General features: G+C 46.0%; 1 protein-coding gene across 2 annotated transcripts in view; it reads left to right on the top strand.

The window, feature by feature from the left end:
- Positions 1–7,562: 7,562 nt before the first annotated feature.
- CDYL2 (chromodomain Y like 2) overlaps positions 7,563–21,250 on the top strand; it is a 173,196-nt gene continuing 159,508 nt past the window's right edge. For both annotated transcript variants that reach the window (XR_007147490.1, XM_047836617.1), the window contains exon 1: positions 7,563–7,831. Coding sequence is in view for 1 of the 2 variants with exons in the window: in XM_047836617.1 (XP_047692573.1) it covers positions 7,808–7,831 (24 nt within the window). In the remaining variant the exon portion in view is untranslated. The remainder of the gene's footprint in view (positions 7,832–21,250) is intronic.

The following is a 21,250-nucleotide window of genomic DNA, read 5'->3' on the forward strand; positions in this document are numbered from 1 at the left end:
TTTATTAAATGTTTATTTTTGAGAGAGCAAGTGAGCAGGGGAGGGACAGAGAGAGAGGGAGACAAAGAATCCCAAGCAGGCTCCACTCTTTCAGCAGAGCCTGATTGGGGGGTGGGGGGGGAGGGGAGGCTCCATCCCATCATGACCTGAGCTGAAATCAAGAGTTGGACACTTAACTGACTGAGCCACCCAGGTGCCCTGACTTCTTATAGTTTTAGAGCTGTCCTCAAACATCAAATACTAGAAACACCATACATTTATTGTCTAAATATGGGTAACTTTGGGAGTGAAAGGGGATACTATTAATAGATTTGGGAGACAACAGACTAAACCAATGTTGTTCCAGGCAAATCACATTCCCCTATCTGATACTTTCCTTTCCCTTGACTTTCATCTGGTGATTTCATGGCTAATCTCATGGAGAATACAGAAATAAGAGAAATGGGTTCCAAACCTGCCAACAACTTCATCTACATCCATGTGCTTGGACTTCCTTGTTCTTTTGGTGGATGGTATATTAGTTTCCTGTGGCTGCCAGAATAGCTTACTATAAACTTGGTGGCTAAAAACAACAAAAATGCATTCTCTCACAGCTCTGGGGGCTAGAAGCCTGAAATCAAGGTCTTGGCAAGGCCACCTTGGTGGTTGTTTGCAATCCTTGGCATTCCTTGGCTATGCACGCATTGCTTCAATCTCTGTTCGCATCGTCACATGGCATTCTCTTGATGTGTTTTAGTCTCTATTTTCTCGTCTTATAAGGACACTAGTTATTGGATTAGGGACAAGCTGAATGTTATATGATCTCATCTGGGCTAACTACATCTACAAGCAAGGTCACATTCTAGGTTTCTGGGTAGACATGAATTTTAGAGGACACTATTCAACCAACTACAGAGGGACTCCCACTTCCAACCCCTCCACTTTGGCCTTCTGCATCTCTTCCCCATTGGCCTTTTCAAAGACTCTGTTCCAGCATTGCTCTCTTCTTCCTGTTGCATGACCATTTCCTCCCATTTAGTGCGTCATTCCTATCATTGCTCAGACGTGCTGTCATATTGTCTATATTAAAAACCCTTCCCACATGTAGTGTTCCCCTCCATCTACTGACCCACTTCTCTGCTCTTTATAGCAAAGGGCCTTGAATGAGTCACCTGTGCTCACCATCTGCACCTCCTTTCTGCCCAAATTCCCTCTAACTCGCTTTAATTTACACTTCAACTTTACTGCTCCGCTAAACCTCGTCCCATCAGAGTCACCTGAGATTTCCATGTTGCCAAGTCGTATGGTCAGTGCTCTTTTCACCCAAACTCTCACTGACGTTTAATGACCAGCCCTCTGTCTCTCACTTGGATTTGGGACACAGCACTCTCTTGCTTCCTTCCTGTTTCAGTCCCCTCATTCTCAGATTTCTTTGCTGGCTCCTCACCTTCTTCTTCCTGGTCTTTAATGCTAAATGGCTTTAGGCCCTCTTCTCTTTTGGGTCTTCGCCCAGTCCGTCAGTGACCATAACTTGTCCCTTTGCTTGCCATTGGTATGCTGACCACTCCTACCACATGTCCAGTCTGAGTTTCTGACTTACATGCTGAATATTCCTTCATCTTCATTTGCATACCTAATTCACATCTCAAAATTAACATGTCCTAGGAATAAACCGTTGATTTCCCCCCCCCCCACGATTTATACCACCTACAAAATGCACCCCCCCATTTACCCCATTTCAGTAAATGGAACCTCCATTCATCTAGCCTCTCAGACCAAAAATTTAGGATTCTTTTACTTCTATACATATATCTTCGTGTTCCCTCAATCCAACCACTCCCCCCCATCTTGATGCCATCCTTCTTAAGCCATGACACTAGGATCTTACATCTGGACTTCTGTAATGCTGTCCAGCATCCCTCTTGCCCCTCTCCATTCCATTGTTTACCCAGGAGCCAATCCTATCATGCCATTCTCTTATCCACTCCCCTCACTGACCTCTCATTTCACTTAGAGTGGAATCCAAATTCTTTGCCTACAAGTCCCAACATATACCTGGACCTTGGTTAGCTCTCTGGCTTACTTCTTCCTGAGTTCCCTCCTCTTCACCTATATTGGCTTAATTGCGGGACCTCGAACATACCAAGCTTCTTCAGCCTCAGGGCTTTGTCTTTGCTATTTTCTCCCTCTGACATTCTCTGCCCTCTGATTTGATTTGTGTTCTCTCTCACTTTGTTCAGGTTTCAGCTCAAATGTCACCACTTTAGTGAGGTCTTGCCTAACTACCTTATCTAAACCAATTCCCCCTTCTGGTCCCTGTATGCACCCATCTCAGTTCCTCTCTGTCATCTTACTTAGCTTTATTTTTCTTCGTACGTCATATCAATACCTGAAATAATATTATATATGCATTTTGCTTTCTTGTCTGTTTCTTCACTGTACTGTAAACATCGTGAGGGCAAGGCGTAATTTGTATTGTTCAGTGAGAATAATACCTAGCATGTTGTACTGGGTAAGTATGACTTTACTTCAATTATTCTTATTATTGAAGTAAAATATTTTTCAGTTAATGCTAAAAATAAAGTTTAATTAGTAACAAGAGCTTCTGTATGGCTTGAGAAAAATATTCCTTTTGAAGGTTTTGATTTAATGACTTTCTATAGGAATCTTGAACATTCAAGGATATTAGTGATACATATCAAGTTTGAAACTGGCATTGGTAGGTTTTTTAAAAGGTAATTTATTATTCTTTAAAATGTTTATTTATTTATTTTGAGAGGGAGAGGAGAGAGTGAGAGAATGTGTGTGTGCGCAAGCAGGTGTGAGCGGGGGGAAGGGCAGAGAGAGATGGAGAGAGAGAATCCCAAGCAGGGTGACCTGCTCTGAAATCAAGAGTCGAATGCTTAACTGACTGAGCCATCCAGGCACCCCAGGTATTAGTAGTTTTAACAGTAATTACAACAAACACCATCATTCAGCCCGTATTGTAGTGGTATGTGCTTTGCATGGATTATCTTATCTAATTCTTAAAACAGCTCTATGGGGTATTTATCACTTCAATTTACAGGTGTGGTGGGGTGATTTAAAAATATGCCTACAAATTCTTTGATAGCCCTCCCTTTAAAAGGTGGGGGCCAGTTTGCCTCCTCTTGTGTTGGGGCTAGGCATAGTGGCTTAGTTCTAAAGAATAAAATAGAATATGGTGGAAGTGACAGTGCTTAGCTTCTAAGATTAGATGCCCAAAGCCATTGTGACTTCTTCCTTGTACTTTCTCTGGGATCACCCAATGTAGGTCTTAGTTTTCTCATCTTTAACATGAGTGGTGTGGACCCGACATCCGTAGTCGTACAGTCTGACGTGCTACAGATCGCCTCTGCATCAAACAAGGTTAGCATGGACCAACACATCAGCTTAATTAGGGGCTCTGTTCTAGAAAGACCTGAAGCTTTGGCAGTTTTGCTCTATTTTGTTGGGTTTTGGGGGCTAGATGAAATGGTGTGAGGGTACTCAAGCAACGCTGTGACGAGATCTGCATGGTTAGGAGCTGAAGCTCCTTTGTGTGGGCACCATCTTGGAAGTAGAGCCTCCAGATTCACTCAAGCCTTCAAATAACTGCAGTCCTAGCCAACATTTTGACTGGAACCCCAGAAGAGACTATAAGTCAGAAATTAGTGATTTCTGAAGCTGCTCCTGAATCTCCAACACACAGACACTGTGAGATAAGAAAAACCTTTTGTTTTAAGCCACTAGGTTTTGGGGGTAGTTGATTGTGCAGCAAAAGGTAACAAATACATTTGGAAATGGAAAGACAGAATGGTTAAGTCAAGAACCTCACAGCATCTAGCCAGTAGTGGTGATGCAAGAATTCGAACCCAGGCCTTTTGACTCTACGGTCTACATGTTAAACCACCATACTATACAGGTGGTCAAGATTCACGTCTCAAGTCATTGTCACATTGTAATCCGCTGTCAGGGCAGTGAAAACAATCTGTCCTTGGCTATTAAACTGGCTGGTCTTGCTCCATCGCAAGGTCATGTTCTAGGCAGCCACTGACCTTGCTTCTACGTCCTCATTCTGCCCCAGGTTTGTTCCTCCAGATAGTGGATGCCTATCTTCCCACTATGCTTTCTCCCATTCCTTTGGGCTTCTGCTCATCCCCACTTCCAATCATGTAATTCCGGTAAAGCTGCCAATCATTGTACTCTTCTTGCCCCATAGGTGGGTGTGTGAGTTAAGCTGGCCAATCACAGAGTACTATCAGTGACTGACTACAGTAATTGGGCCAAAACAAGAACATGTGATCTACAATCAGCCAAGCAGAGCCTTTGCCTGGGAATTTTATGTGTTTTATGTTATGTTATGTTATGTTATGTTATGTTATGTTATGTTATGTTATGTTATGTCCTGTGAGATCTTGAATCCAGCCAACCCTGAGAGCAATTCTATCCTTTTGTAATCTGTGTGAGTCAATAAATTCTTTGTTTTAAATCAGTTTGCGTTGAGTTTTATCACTTGTCCCTGAGTTATGAGTAGCATGAAGAGCTTATCCCAGTTTTTGGAACATTGTAGGTGTCTTCCATTCTCCATGAGCAACAATGGGTCCATGTCATCTGAAGAACCTGGAGCAGAACTTTCCATTGGTTGGGTCAACCTTCCCACAGAAGATGAGGAACCTTCCCTTCATCCTTCAGGAAGCATCTGGCTTTTCTGGAGGCCAGCAATGGTCTGGAGGCAAGCTCAAAATAGAACAATGTTATGACGGATGGGTCTCTCAGTCACTCAGTTTAAAACCTTAGTCATCTCTGTATCCTTTCTTTCCTTGGTTGCTGACCCCTCCCCCTACTCCCAACACATACACACACGTACACACACATCCTGTTAGTCATCAAGTCCCGTTGATTTGGATCAAATGCTTTATGGAAGTAAGTGGAATAACCATAATGAAAGTTGGTGGCTGGTGAGGTTCTTCCTTGCAAGTCCAGTTTTCTTCATTTCTATTGCCACCACCGTGGACCACGGCAATTGGTCTCCCTGCCTCTAACCTCAACCTCTGCAGTCCATTTCTCATATTTCTTCTAGAATTTGTCTTCTAAGGCACCCTTTTGATTGCCACATGTTTTTGATGGATTTGCAAGTCTTCACCAGTTTTCCACTGCTGACTTGCTAAATTGCAAACCTCTTAGCTTGGCATCCAAGACTCTCCATGACTGACCTGCATTTGCTATCCAATGTCCTATGACCTCCACCGATCAATCTTCTAGTTTTCTAGCACCCCTCCCACTGCGGCACTGCCCACCACCTACTCTTACCTCTTTCCCAAATTAAAACACTGTCCTTCCTTTCCTAGGAGTCTTCAAGATGCACTTCAATTCTACCTCTTTCATCAGCTATCCCCTGAGCATGCCAATCCACAGTGAATATCCTCTTCTGTGAACTCTGTAACAATTGCTGTCTAGACAAGGGTTTTTCAAAGTGTGCTCACATTCCCAGGGAGCATTTGGCCAGCACAAGTCAAGTTTTTGGTGTTTTTATAAAACTAGTGATTATATATTCAAATTTGGCTGAGCAGATTATTTCCAAACCCAGTTTCTTTCTTGTCTTCTACTTCCAAATTACATCCTCATGCTATGGTGGCACGTTTATTCCCAAGTACAAATTAAGGATCATTAAAATTTGTTTTGTGACCTACAGATTGAGAGCTATTTATTATTGTTATTTAAAACCATAACCATTGGGAAAATAGTATGAAAAGGGGAGAGAATTGCTATAACTATTTCTACAGTTTTTAAACCAAATACACTTTGTTATTTCCACACACTCACCCTTCTCCCCCCCGCCCCCACTGTTTTAATATGGGATTTTAACTAGAAATTGGTATAAAATCTGTTGTATTGGCATAGCCTGACAAACATTCATTGTGTGCTCACTCTCTGCCAGGAATAGTGATAGATGCTTGTGATACAAAGATAAACAAGCCCCTGCAGGAAGAGGAAGAGTTTTCCAGATGGATTCCATGTGGAAGGACATTCTAGGCAGAGGGAACAGCATATGCAAACTCACGTATCCTAGAATGAGCCAGACGTGAAAACTTTGTGGTTCAGATTCTAAGAAATTTTTTTTGAAATGAAAAATTTGATGTCCTTTAAAAGTCTGACAGCTTCTAGATTAAACCCTTTCTCTTTGTCACACATTCTCCTTCAGCATCTTTCCACAAGGGCAGTTCAGGGTCCAGATTCAGACACGAATAACCTTTATTGAGTTCTGCTGCTATATGCCATTTCTTATACACATAGATCCCCTATTTAATTCTGACATCACTTTAGGTGTTTATCACCATTTCCAATTTAGAGATGAGTATAGCGACATGTCCAAAGTCTCATACAGAGGAAATGAAGGAGGAAGGATGTGAATTACGTCCATTTCTCATCTGGAGAAAGTAACCGACTAGGCATTTTGGGGGCTGGGATGTGGAAGACCCTTCTTCCGAGTTCAGAACCGCCTGTCTTCCCAGGTTCTGAGTTAACCGTGTCTCTTACAGAGAGAAGTCTTTAAACAGAAGGGAGACCATTTATCCAGGATCTTGGTAGGAACAGACGACTTGATTAAGGAGTTTGGACTTCAGGGAGCTTCTTCAATACCTCGAGCTGGAGCCTGGCACATAGTAGGAACTCCTCTGTGTGGCACGACTGAATCCTCCTCACGTCTGTGAGGCCAGTTTCTCCTCTTGGATTCAAAGTCCCTTGAGGGCAGGGTCCCGGTTGAGCCTGTCTACGGACACCCGTGTAGTTGGGTAGCCTGGAAAATGTTTGTTGAGTAGTGGATGAGTGAATGAATGGGGGGAGGCGGCTGTTGAAGGGAGGCCACGCCTGGCTCTAAAGACTTTCCAGGGTTTATGGGGTGCTGTCTTGGCGCCTCTGTATGGGCCATGTCGTCCCTCCTCCCTGGGGCCTCCACGTCTTACAAACCAGACTGGAGGGAGGGGCTATGTAGCCGGGGAGGGGCTGCAGAGCCCCAGAGGGGCCAGGTCTCCCGGGGTGGCGCCCACTCCCTCCCTGGGTTGGGGGTGGTAGGTGGGGGGTGGGGTGGGGTAAGAGGTGAGGCCCCCGGTCGGCTGAGCCCAGCTGGGGCCCCTTCCCTGCGACCGGCCACCGCTGCTCTCTACCTGCCTCCCCGGCCGCCCCTTCGCGGCCCCGGGGCCGGGTGCGCCCGGCGGGCACCTGGCCGGTCACCCCCGGGGGGAGCCCCGCCGCCGCCTCCGGAGCCGGCCCGGGGCGGCGGGGCGGGCCCTGGCGCTCCCGGACTCCGGGACCGGTCCCCCGGGGCGCGGCCGGGCAGCCGCCCCCGCCCCCCCCTCCCCGGGGGCCGGGCCGGGCTCCCGGGGGGCGGGGACTCGCCCAGTGGCAGCAGCGTCCGGGCCGGCGGCGGGCGCGGGGCGGCTTCCTGCAGGCGGCGCCGGGGCGAGCCGTTGCCCGCTGCAGCCACCGCCGCCGGGTCGCCGGGTCGCGGGGGCCGCGGCGCTCGGGCCGCGTCGGTGCCTCCCGGGCGCGCTGCGCGGCCGTCGCTGCTGCCCGCGCTCGTGCCGCCGCCGCCGCCGCCGCCGCCGCCGCTGCCGGTTACGCCAGCCCCGCCGCCGCCCGCTCTGATTCTGCGCATAGGCAGCCCCCAAGCCTGTCATTCTGCAAAAACACAGTTTACTCAACACACCACACACACACTCACACACACACGCGCGCACACACACGCGCACACTGGCCCCCTCGCGCACACGCACGGAGGGCGCGAGCGAGCAGACGCGCACACCCGGCGAGCCAAGTTCCGCAGCCTGGCATGGCTTCTGGGGACCTTTACGAGGTACGGGGACGCGGGGGCGCGGCCGGCCCCGGCCCGCGGGGCGGCGGGCGGCGGCGGGCGGCGGGCGGCGGGGACCGGGCCGGGGCCGGGGCCGGGCGCGAGCCGGAGTTGCCGAGCCCGCGGCGGCGGCGGCGGCGGCGGCGGCCGGAGGGCGGCGGGGGCCGGGCGCGCCTCCCGCCCGCCGCCCGCCCGCCCTCCCGCGGCGCCCGCGCCCGCTCCCTCTTTCTCTTTCTCTCGCACACACACTCTCTTACTCCATCTACTTTGCGGCCTTGGAGGGGAAGGAGGAAGCCGGGCGGAGCCGGGGCGGGGGAGGTAGCGGTCCCGGGGAGGTGTTTCTCGCCCGACGAGCCGCCTCGAGTGCAGAAAGTACAGGTAAAAGTCGGCGCCGGACGTGCCGGGAATGCCGGGGGCCGCGCGGCGGCCGGCGAGGGTGCGGGGCGGGGGGTGCGCGGCCCGGGCTGGGCCGGGGGCGCGGGAGAGGAGGGGGGCGGGCGTGGGAGCGGAGCCCGGCCCCGGCCAGGCGGGGTCCGGGGGGCTGGGGGGAGACTGCGTGGGGGTGGGGGCGGCCGGGTGGGGGTACGGGGGACACCCGCCAAACCGCTCCCCGGGGCCACCAGGCCGGCTCCCCCCTCCCCCCACCTGCTGCCCCCGCCACGGGCTGGGAAGCCCTCCAGGCCGGGGCGTGGGGGCGGTCCTTGCGGGTGTCGTGCACGCCGGGGGCGAGAGGGGGCGCTGCAGAGGGCCCTGTGTGGAAGGGAAGAGAACATGGAAGTCAGAGGTGGGTGGTAACATGTTGCTGGAGGACGTGGGATGTGAGCCGTGCTCTCGACACTCTGCGTCACCCTCAGTGGATACCTGTCTCCGGGTCCACCCAGGTCCACACAGGTAGTGGCCATCCTGGGAGACTTTGAAAGCGTCTCGAAAGTGGTCAAGGAAGACGTTAGTCTGGCATCCGTGAAACAACGGAGGAATAGCCGTGGCCTCCGGGAGCTGGGTTGTAGCTGGCCCTGGACACAGCTGTTCCAGCTTTTGGGTTCCCGACGAGTGGACAGAAGGAGAAATGAGCCCCACACCCCGGGGAGAATGCGTTCAAAACGGTGTTGGCCCCAACCAAGATGGGTGTCAGAATAAGGAAGTGAAGAGGCCAGACGTCTTCAACCAGAAGGCCTAGTGATCCTCCAAGAAACCAGCGTCACCGCTCAGCCTGGACCTATGCTACCCGCGCACGAATCTGTGAACCCTAGCCCTGCTTCTCGGGGCTCCTGACTAAATTGAGACGAGCACCCCAAAAGGGTGAAATTAACCTAGTGGGTAAGAAACTGCAGAAGTGATTCACCCACGAGAGACTGTAGGGGTGATTCACCTACCTTGAGCTTTTCCCCCTGGGCCCTCTGGGCGGCTGAAGCTTTTCAGATGGTAGATTTGCTGGCTGCAGTGGGAGAAGAATGGAGAACAGGCAGATTAGCTCTTGGCGTCCTGTGTGACCAGGGTCTTTGGAAGATTGTGGACTTGGTGAGGCCCAGTCATGGACCACCAGCCAGTGGGCTCAGATGGGACAGATGGGTGATATTGGAAGTCTTTGAAAGAACCTCTGCAAATTGACCTCTTCTTAGCCCTATTGCCTTCCTCATCCTTTTGCTGATAAGGAAGGTGAAGTTGGGTAGAAAACTGGTGTAGAACTTTGGCAGATCAAGGCCAATGCGTGGTGCAAGCACTTTGGTCTGTTTCAAGATGGCGGAGCAATTTCTGAAACCAGAAGTTGAAGCACAGCAGAATGGGAGGTCTGATTGGACTTTCCTGAGTATCAGCAGCACTGTTAGGATATTGGTCAAGAGTCGATACTGTTCAGGGGCAAAACTCGACTCCTTAGGAGTATGGATTTTTCTGTCCACTGATACTGAGTCAACTTAGAGATACTCCCATTGCCTGAGTGCATCCTGAAGGTGTTAAGAGGATGTATGAGGAGCTGTCAGTATTTCTCCATTTAAAGTTTGGAACTTATGAACCTTCTGGGGATAATTTCTTGTTTAATGTTCACTTGAAACTATCCTCCTTAACACTGGTAATCATAGTTGGTTAAGGGGAATTTTCACACTGGCCTTAGAACTATGTTAGCACCTCAAGAGTTCTTACTGGAGAACAGGACAATAATAATCATTACCTCTGTGACAGTAGGTAATTGTACTAGATGTAAAATAGTTTTCCCATAGCTGATTATTGGCATCATCGTTACTAAAAGGGCTAAATTGCATTACAAGAGTATAACCAGTGTCAACATTTTCGTAGTCTGTGTCTGTGTTATATAACCTATACTGAAGAATTTAATTTGTTGTCCAAATTTAGCTTGAAAAACAATTAAGTGCTGGGAGCTGTACATTTCTAGCATATATATTTCTAACTTTACATTGTTGTGTGTGTGAAAAATAGGATGTTGATTTGAGGACAGATCTTGGAATACCTAGTACGTTGATTGACCTTGAGAGAAAAAAAAGAAGAAAACTGATCTTACTCTCATTTATGGTATTACATTAATTGACTATTATATTCAAGTATATATAAAATGGCTTCTCGTAACCTCTAAGAAACCACATCTTGAGTGGGCTGAGAACTATTATATTTGTAATTGATGCACTGTACCTGTGTGTCTACTGACATTATCCTTGACCCTTTGTAGTGAAGATGTGGTTTGGATTGTAGAGATTCTTCATATTCTCTTTGGTGCTTCAGATAATTTAAAGAGTCAACCCTCCTCAGATAGAATTTTTTTTTTTTACGGAATAGGTACAGAAAATGAAAAAATGTATGTAATGGCACTCTTCATAATGAGGAAATACAGAGTCAAGCTCACTTTCCAAAATTTTGGACCTTGACAGATGGTTCCACTTTGTTTCCCCTGTAGAAGACTTCTCATCTCACCAGAAGGTGTGTTGTAGCCATCGCCTATAGAAAGGTGATCTTAAACATTGGTTGATCTTCTTAGAGTCAGGTATCTGGCTACAAAATGAAATGCTAATCCTGATGATCAGGTCTACATTCTGCTAAATATGATGGTCATAAAGTGGCAGTCTGTGAACAGGTTTGGGCTATTTTTGTGTGTGTGTGTGTGTGTGTGTGTGTGTGTGTGTGTGTGTGTGTTTGCCTCCACAGTAGATAAGAAAAATGGATTTGAGTACCTTTAGATGGTACATGTGATCTCTAGTTTGTCATTGGCTCAATGCTCCCTGGTACCGCGTACCCATTCTGCTTCACTCGTATATTACTTACCTGCCTCCAGCAGGCATTAGAGTTTGCAACCCCAGAAATTTAGTTAATCTATTCGCTAAATGTTTGGGTATCAGGAAGACATAGGGAATTAGGAACCTGGTTCTCTTGTCTTGTCCCTCTCTGTGTCCCTAGCTTCTTGCACATTCAAATACTTGTTGACAGAGTCAGTGAACAGAAGACCGAATTAAGCGTGGATAAAGTACCTTGGCTGACCTTTCTTATCCTCATATTGAGTGTTACCTTCTGTTCTCTTTTCTTCCCCAGCTTGTGATCTCTCAGTGGTGGCAACACCATGTGTACGGGTAGCTCTTAGTTCTCCCTGAAAGGAAGTGTGGCTGAGTCTCTTTCCCGAGAGCCAGTCTGTTATTCATTAGAAGGATTGATCGCATCTAAGCTTCAACCATGTGGCTTTCCATGTGGCTGTTGGGTGGTGTTTTACACCCCCTCCCTTGTGATTAGCTGACAGTTGTGGAGGCGGTCTCTCTCTACTTCTTGGGCAAAATTGTTCAAAGAGAATGCTGTCTGTCTGTAGACAAAGTCAGTTGTGGTCAAGATGAACTTGACAGTGATAGTTCCTTTTGGGTTTGTCAACATTCAGTTTATGTATGCATCCCAAGGTTCTATCCTAAAAGCAGGAAATGTGCCCTATGTCTTGTTTTTGGGTGGGGGTGTTGATAGGCATGCATGCACCCATCCATATCTGATATATACGTGTGTGTGATTATGTGTATGTTTGTGTGTGTGTAAATACTGCATTTCATTCCAAATAAGATAAATAATAATAATAATAGGTTAATTTTAGTTTTGTTGAAAGAAATTTACTTCTGTTAAAAATCAACTCTGCAAAAGTGATGACCATGGGCATTTCTGCCCTCGTGTTCTGCAAAATCACACACTAAAAATATGGGAAGATATAGGCTTATTGGGAAAACAGGATTGAGGCAGACTGCTGAAAACTTATGGAACTTTGTAACCGGAAACAAAACCAGAAGTGACTCTGATAAAAATACAGCTTGGTTAAATCTCCACCTGGCTGGTGTTTGCCCTCAACAGGTCAGTCTATCCTTCACAGCATTCAGACTGGGTTTGTACCTCTCTTCTCTCTGTAGGTCGCCGAGGGCATTTGCTTCTAAAAGACACCATTTTCATCAAAATTAAATCCTCCCCAGAGCATAGCCCTCGTCATTCATCTCTATTGGGAGAAATGTTTTCATAGCTTCTTCATCTGTAACTTCTAGCTTCGCCTGGCAGGTTAACATAGTGGAAATCATAGTGGTTCTTAAAGCCACAGTCTGCTACCACTCATATTAAAGGAAGGCACTGGAATGCATTTCCAGCTTTGTTCTATGATCTTCATACATCATTCAGTCTTTCTTTTTCTCTGTGACAGGGCTTTCCTATGATTGCTTCAGAATATTAACAAGCTAGGAAAAAGAACACAAGAGTCAACACAACTTACTTGTTATACTGACATCGTTTCCCTATTTACCAATCATACCTGAGGCAATTCCTGTCAAACGCGTAGTAGCAGAATAGATGATCAGTGATACAACTTCTCGAATCTCTGTACCAGTGTTAGAAGGGACAGATCTCTGCAAAGAAAATTTATCGGTTCAGTTGAATCGATTCACCTGGTGAATATTGAATGGAAGTATGATTCTCCCATCTTTTGAAAGTTATTTTAAATTGTCGTCTGTGGGCAGATACCAGCTTATTTTCAGGTAGACTTTTATGTCAAGTCATTCTTCATTGCATAAGATCATTTCTTCAGGGGATTAAACTGTCCTTGAAAGGAGTTTAGATAGCTCCTTGCTAAGGAATGGTTCAGGCATGGTAGTTTTCAAAGATCTGACATATTAGAGACACACATTTAGAGTCCAAAGTTATAGGTCTTTCCTCATCTCTTGGATGGTGAAGACAGGTATAGATGTGGCTGAATTCATAGCACAATCCTTCATTTGTTCTTTTTACATTCATAGAACACCAAATATATGGCATGCACTAGGGAAATGGTGAGATTGTGTTCTCCAGAAGTCTGTGGTCTCGTGGAGATATAGTTAAGAAAATGGGCAGTTTACAGGGCAATGGGGAAAGCGTTAATACGGGGGAAGATGGGGTTCTGTGGGAGCACAGAAGGCTTATTAAAAGATGTGGTGGCTACGGAGGAGTAGAAGTTAGGAAATGAATGGTACCCACCCCTCATCCCTTCAAATTGAGGGAAAGGCAGGAGTTGAGGGATAACTCTTTGGTTTTCATTTTGGTCTCTTAGGTGGATAGTGGAACCAGTCATGGAGATAGAGAGCCTGGGAAGAAGCATTAATTGAAAGTAGTGAATCTGTGGAAAGGACAGTGAGTTGAGAGTGTTTGTGGAACATCCATGTATAGATGTCCACTGCCATGGTCATGTGAGCCTAAAGCTCAGAAGGGGCACCTGTTATGGGGGTTTGGGAATCATTAGTGTATAGATCATAATTAGAGCCAAAAGACAACGTGTAAACCTGAGGAGGGCCCAGTGATGGAATATTGGAGAAAATGGACATTTAAAGGATAGAAGAAGAGAGAGAAGTGACACCAAATTTACAAGGACTAGCAAGAGAGGTAGGAGGCTTTGCTGTTGCAGAAGGCATTAGGAAATTGCATTTCAAGATAAAAGGTCTACAGTGGCCTTTGGAGTTAACAACCAGGAAGTCATTGGTACCTTAGGGTGCATCTATTCCATAGAGTGTGTTGGTGGTGGGTGAGGGAGGACCCGATTGCAGTATGATGGTGAGCAAGGGGATGTGGGAATGTGGATGCAGGGACATCTTCTGCGGGCAATACTTTTAAGAATCTTGGGCATGATAATGTAGATAGAATGAATGTGATATCCGGGGGTGATGTTAGAGCCTGGATCAGCCATCTCCATTCCCCTGGTTCTGCACAAGGCTCTGCTACTTTGGATGATTTGGATGACAGTTGTCATGTAGACAGTGGGTATTGGACTTACATTTGTAAAAGAAGGGATTTTCCATAAACCCTACAAAGCCCTCTCCTGCTGACCTACGACAGTTGGGTCTGACATCTTCAGTAATTTAGCTGGAGAAAAGAGTAGAACACCTATAATGTAGTCATACAGAACCTTTCTAAAGGGGTTGGTCAACAAAAAGATCTCGCTAAGTTGAGTACAAGGAGGTAAGTAAAGTTCTTCATTAAGGATTTTTCATACCAGCATTTTTCCGAGAGGAGAGGTATGGTGGACAGATCACTATGGTGTTATTGGTAAATGGACATGATGGAGTTTTGCGTGTTAACTTAGCTGGCTCCAGTCCCTAGTCATTCTGTCAAACGCTAATGTAGGTCTTGATGGGAGGCTATTTTGTAGATGTGATTAAAGTCCACAATCATTTGCATTTAAGGGAGATTATTCTGGATAATCTGGGTGGGCCTGATTCAGTCAACTGAAAGGCCTTTAGAACTGGGGCTTACTCGAAGAAGAAATTCCACCTGTGGATAACCGCTTCAGCTGGGAGGAGTTTCAGCTTGCCCTTCCTAATGACCTGCCCTATGGACTTTGGACTTGCCTAGCCAGCCCCCTACCCCCCCCCCCCCCCCCAACCACATAAGCCAGTTCCTTGCAATAAATCTTTTAAGGTGTATATCCTAGTGGTTCTGCTTCCTTGACTGAATCCTGATTGGTACAGTCAGGTTTCTGGTCCACACGCTACCATTTGATAACAGTGTGCTGTTAGCGGTGTCCCCTAGGCCTTGGTGGCCTCTACCGTACGATGGGATCTCTTCTGTGTTTGAAGTCTCTCCGTCCGATTGAGTCTGCCACCTCTTCGAATAAACCTCACTTATTAGGGGGTGTCGTCATCTCGTCTTGTCTGCATGTGTGAAGGGCTTCAGGAGCCCTGCCAGGCCTTGGCATTCTGGCACAGGGCACTCATTCTTGAGCGTGGTGGGCACACACGGCCATGCCAGGAATTCCCCAACCAAGGGGCCACCACCCTATTCTCACTTTCTTCGTCAGGGAATTTTCCTCTCTGGTTTTCATTTCCTTGTCTTCTAGTCCAGTGTTTTAAAAATGGCATCGTCGTGGGCCTTACTAACAAGCCATGGAGCTTCTACAAGTTCTGGATTTGAATTTTCTTTAAAAATAGTCATTTTCTAAATAGTCCATCGATCAAACATTTATTATATGTCTACTGTGTGCCTAGAACAATGCCAGGTGCTGGAACTGCAGCCACAAATGTCTTTTAAACTGTCGTTCAGAATGTGATAGCTAAAGGCCTAACACCCACATATGGTTATACACCACGCTTTTAACACATTGGGCTGTTCAGTACATTAAAAGGAACAGCCAGGTCAACTCTTTTCTTTGGTGAGGAGACCTCAGAATATAGCTTTTCCTGCCATCTCTGGGCATATATTTGAACTTCTGGTAAATGCACTGCTTTAGCAACATTTTAGGTCTGCAGCATTCTTAAAAATTCAGACCTGTTTATATCTCCTCACATAAAATGATACAGGCAAATATGCTTTTACAACACAACGCACCCACTCAATGAAATACCACTCAAGGTTCAGATGGTGGTGGTTGGTGAATATTCTGGACATGGTGTCATAATCAGTGTGTGATAATAACTATCTCTTTGTATTGTACCAAAGGTGATACTGGGGTTTATTGAGAGTACCAGGCCACTTTGCCCTGACTTTTTAATTTGAGAGAAGGAATGCGGGTTGTTGTTACATGTTAGAGGGTCAACCACAAAACAGACATTTCCTCTGTTTCTTCTTTCAGACTTTAGGGTCACTTAGAATGCAGAATACCCTCAGCTTGTAAGACAAGATCATGAAAACAAAGCAAACCTAACCTGACACTACTCACAACCATTTTTTATAGCAAATCAAAGATTGCTTTCTTATTTACAAGCAGACCAAATGCAGAAATAAATTGTTGAGGCTGTAATAGGAAGACAGCTGATGTTCTTGGGCCTCATTGAAAAAATTAGTTATTAATCAAAATAGGCTGGCTTTATTGCTCTCATGAGTTATAAGAAAGTAGCATCACTTAAACTTACAAAAGGCTTCTACACTAAAAAATTATTGCACGTATCTGATTTTATGTTGTTAGGTTTCCTGGAACCATTTTGATTGGGAAAAGGGGTCCATAGCTCAGCTCCAGGGTTTTCTGCGAGGCTCTAAGCTCTCCGAGGGCAGGACCATGTCTGTATTAGTTGTGATGGCATTCCCAGCTCTTGGCACTTTACTGGGTACATGGAAGCTTTTCAATAAATATTTGTTGAATGAATGATTGAAAATGTTTGAAGCTGATGTGCTTACGCCACCTTGGCCTTCTCTTGAGTGAGCTTCCTTTATTGCTTCCCCTATGGTTTTACTCTCTCCCTTTACTAAGATGATGCCTTCAGATTGTCCTTGATGTTCAAGATTCCATTTTGCCCTCCACCAGGTCTTGTATAGATTAGGTAACAAAAGTCCCTTAAAGCCAGTTGGAACATTCAAGGCATTGTCCCTCTTGATAACTGAATGGAGAGTGGCCATCCTCTGAATCCGGCCTGTGACAGAGCCCCTCTCACACAGGCACACACAAAACTGTGGTTTGTAGCTGCCCCTACTGTTTGCATCTCTCTGCCTGTTGGCTCTGCTCTAGCCTCAGTGGCTTGGCCCCTAGTTTGATATACACCATGCATTTTAGGGGGGTCACCTGGAACCAGACTCAGAAATGGAGAATTACAGGTAGAGGGTTTACTGAAGAAGGCTCTCATGAGATACACTCGTAAGGAAGTGAGGAAGGCAAGATGGGACAGGTGGAGAAGCTGACTTCCAGTCAAGTTACAGTTGAGATCTCACCTGGTCCCACCAAAGGCTCTGCACCTGTGATAGCCCTTCAGAAATGACCTAAACTGAGGGCAGGGAACGGGGCCCTTGTATCCCTGTACCATGTAGACACTGCTGGTAGGCTGTCCCACGGTGAGTGGGGAGGGGTGGGGGTGTATTCTTGGGCAGAGGGCAGTTCCCTTTGAGGGACACAGCTGTGAACCTTCTGCAGCAGAGATCTTGCTACACGCGGAGGGGATGGGCATGTAGACCCTGAAAAGAAGACCTGGGTGTAATATCACATGATCTACTACACTATCAATTCTTGCCATTCATTGATTGGTGAGTCTGTCGCCAATCTGTCCAATATGCATCTGTCTCCCTGCTTCTATTTTATGTTTTTGGTGCCTCCCTTGAAGACATGATTTGTCATTTGCCTGCTTCTTGGGAAGCCCAGGTCTTGAGTACTGACAGACCAGCCATGTGTTACGATCATGCCTGTGGTTTGTTTCCCTACACAGCATGTAGCACAGGGTTGCGAGCAGGGAAGTATTTCAGATGCCGTCATTTCTGTTGGGTCTCCATCCCTTATTCTTGAACTGTTTTCCTTGACTGATTCTCCCACTCCTGAGGTGCCTCTGTGTCCCCATCTTCTGCTGTCTGTTTCTTAAAGTTTGGAGATTCTTAGAGTTTTGACCTTGAGTTCTTCTGCTGATTATGATGCAGTGGCTGTGTGGATGATTTCCAAGTCTCTGACACTTGCCTGGATTTTTTTCCCCCTCAACTCCAGGGCTATCCATCTAACTCCACTTGGACTCTTTTCACTCAAAATATCCGAAGTTGAACTTATGATCTTCCTGTGTAAATCTTGCTTCTCTTTCTGGGTTCCTAGCCTCAGTAGTACCTCTATCCATTGGTCTCTCAGCTAGAAATATGGCCTCCTTTATTTTGCCCAGGCACCACGTATATTCTCTTGGATCAGCATCCTGCCTGTTTCCTGAATCTGTCCTTTTCCCCTGCATATTCTCTCTCCCCACTTGAATTCAGAAGACAACTCCCACGACTTAGATCACTCCAGAACCTCTTAGCTGATATCTCTGCATATGGTCCAGTGTTTCCCCAAATGCTTATAAGGATCTTTCTCTAAAATACCAATGTTCTCATGTCTCCTGATGAAATACTATTAAGTGATGTATTAGCTCTTTGTGATGTGACCGCTTCTCACTTCCTGCTGGTTCTCCGCTTACAGCTGTAGTCTCTTCAGAGGTCTGCTCTTGGTTTCTGAAACACTCCACATGCTCTCTTTACTCATACCTTTCTGAATGGCTGGGGCGCTCTCTGTTACCAACCCTGCCACCTTTTTGCTTGCTTAAATCCTGTTCGTCCTTTATGTCTCAATTTGGATGTTGCTCTTGGCAGACCTTCCCTGGCTCATCAGGGGTTTTCTTTGGGCTCCTGTAGCACCCCATTCTTATCTCAGTAGAGCATTCACTTCAATATGTTGTAATTTATTATCTTATTTTCTGAGTCTCCTACCAGGTTTTAAGTGTTTTGGGGGCAGGGATTCTCTCTGTCTTGTTCATTCTTTAGCACCCAGCCCATGCAGGATGCAGAAGGCAATCTGGGTAATGAAAGAATGAATGTATACAGGTCTTTCATTTACATGGACGTTGAAACTGATCTTGACAACCTGTTTTGTATGGAGTTTGAAGGACTGTCAGTCTTTCAGTTTTCCTCGGGGCATCTAACATTCAAATCTGTTTTCTATATCTTTTATTGATCAGTTGATCAGTGGACATTGGTTTCTTATAGGCAGAACTCACGGACAGTGTTTGGCTTTGTAATATCAGTAAAGCTAATGCAGTCTTACAGTCAAAGGACTGCCGAGTCTTGGGTTTGGGTCGCAGTTAAGTCATTTGCTTAGTCTTTCACCAACATCTCCAAGAAAGGATCAAAAGCGAGGGCCTCTTTTACTCTACTGAAGGAGACAAGAAGCTTGAAATGCTAGAACTGGCTATTTTCTTCACTAAATTCTGAGTGCATCATACATGAGCTAGACGATACCTTGCCGGACTCTTCCCGAGAGTTGCTTGAAAATCGTGACATCGTTATTGCTTTCTCGTGCAAGACTTACTAAAGGAGGACAGTGAGGCTCAGCACAGCCTTGAGTCGTGTTTAATCCTCTTGGTGATGAAGAATGGGATCAGGACCCGCCTCACCGACTCATACCACAGGCCTTGACATTATGGGAAACATTTGATGTCTAAACTTTTCCTGGAAATCCAAACTTATTTGTGAACTATTGGAAGTCCGACTGAGTAAGGAAATCCAAACCTCCTGTCAGGACAAAAGGTGAATGGGTAAGATTTTAGTGTCTTATTGTTTACATTGCTGTATTGGCTGGTCTGCGTTGCTCCCTGAAACCACATTCGCTTTGAAGAATGTGGTACACATGGCGACTGGTGAAACCGACTTTGGTGAGGGTCTTATAGTTAATAGAAGGATAAAGGGAACCACAGAGAGGTTGGGATGCAGACACATATGGACCTTCTTCAAGTGATAGACCTAATTTTCTCTCTGAATTGGTGTGTATTTTGGTACTAGGCAAAAAGTCATAGCTTGTTTTCTTACCTTGATCATCACACATGGAAGAGATTGCAAAGTCTGATATCTTGAGGCATTTCTGTTTTACTACCCTGGCCCTCCCACTCTTGTGTGGCCATGTCTATGGTGTTATGATATTTCAGGGAAGCTGGTGCAAATCCCGGTTGCTTTTGACGTAATGAAACAGTATGGTCTTTTGAAGAAATCTAATCTCTGGTCCTGGCTGATGCATGAAGAGGTTAGTGAAGTGCAATTTCCTATGATTCTCTTTCAAGATAATATTTTGTTTTAATTTTAAAGTTCTAAAAAATGTTTATTCATTTATGTTGAGAGACAGAGAGAGACAGAGAGTAGGGGAGGGACAGAGAGAGAGGAGAGAGAGAATTCCAAACAGGTTCACTGTCAGTGCAGAGCCTGATGTAGGGTTCAAACTCATGAACTGCAAGATCATGACCTGAGCTGAAATCAAGAGCCGGGCACTCAACCAACATAGCCACCCAGGCGCCCCTAAGATGATCTTAATGGTTAAAAACAGTAACAATAGCATTCAGTGAGTGTTTACTATACATCATACACTGTCTAAATTCTTCACATTATCTCATTTAGTACTTCTTCTGGGATGGGCACTAATTTTTTTTTAATCCCCATTAATGATTCAGAAACAGACTCACAGCTACCAGATGGTAGAACCAAGATTTAAACTAGGTCATCTGAAGGGTGCCTGGGTGGCTCAGTTGGTTAAGCGTCCAATTTCAGCTCAGGTCATGAAGTTGCACTTCAGGGGTTTGAGCCCTGCATGGGGCTCTGTGCTGATGTCTCAGAGCCTGGAGCCTACTTCGGATTCTGTTGTCTCCCTCTCTCTCTGCTCCTCCCTGCTCACGCTCTGTCTCTCTCTCTCAAAAATAAATAAACATTAAGAAATTATAAAAAGATAAAATAAACTGTTCATCCGAGGTACCACCACTTAGCTCTTGTTAAATTATAAAATGCCCACGGTTTCCCTTCCAACTTCCCTCCTTTTCTTACTAGGTGGTACTGTAGCTGTAGCATTGTCTGTACCTGTGCTTTGCGGAGGATCATAGGCACGGGTAGGTGAGTGTTGCACTGAGAACAAGAATATTCTTGCTTGTGTAGTTCCACGCTGGTGTTGATACACCCTGCCATACTTAAATATAGACCTATCAACTGACCTTTAAAAAACCCCTTTTAGGATTTTTGCCAAGAATTCACAGAAAGCTCTCTAGTTAGCAGTTTGTAGAACAGGAAAATCAGGGTATGTGTTTCTGTTCTTCGTGCAATTCTTATTTTCCAGGAATAAAAAATACTGCCGGTCATCCTTCTACAACTTTCTTTAGAAGATTTTCAGGTCTTTCGGCCACCTGGGCGGCTCAGTTGGTTACGTGTCCAACTTCAGCTCAGGTCACGATCTCACTGTTGATGAGTTCAAGCCGCGCGTCGGGCTCTGTGCTGACAGCTCAGAGCCTGGAGCCTGCTTGGGATTGTGTGTCTCCCTCTCTCTGTGCCCCTCTCCCACTCATGCTCTCTTTCTCTCAAAAATAAATAAACGTTAAAAAATATTAAAAAAAATTTTCAGGTCCTCAGGCTAATAGTTTTGGGGCTAGAGGTTTGAAATCAGCTACAGTAATAGGTGCTCCTGTGTCTTCTCAACTATCTTAGTTTCTTCTCTCCATTATTTGTTCCCTAATATATTAAAAAATCAGGTTATAAAGC

Source organism: Prionailurus viverrinus, chromosome E2 (assembly GCF_022837055.1).
Source record: "Prionailurus viverrinus isolate Anna chromosome E2, UM_Priviv_1.0, whole genome shotgun sequence".
In the NCBI taxonomy this organism is placed as follows: Eukaryota; Metazoa; Chordata; class Mammalia; order Carnivora; family Felidae; genus Prionailurus; species Prionailurus viverrinus.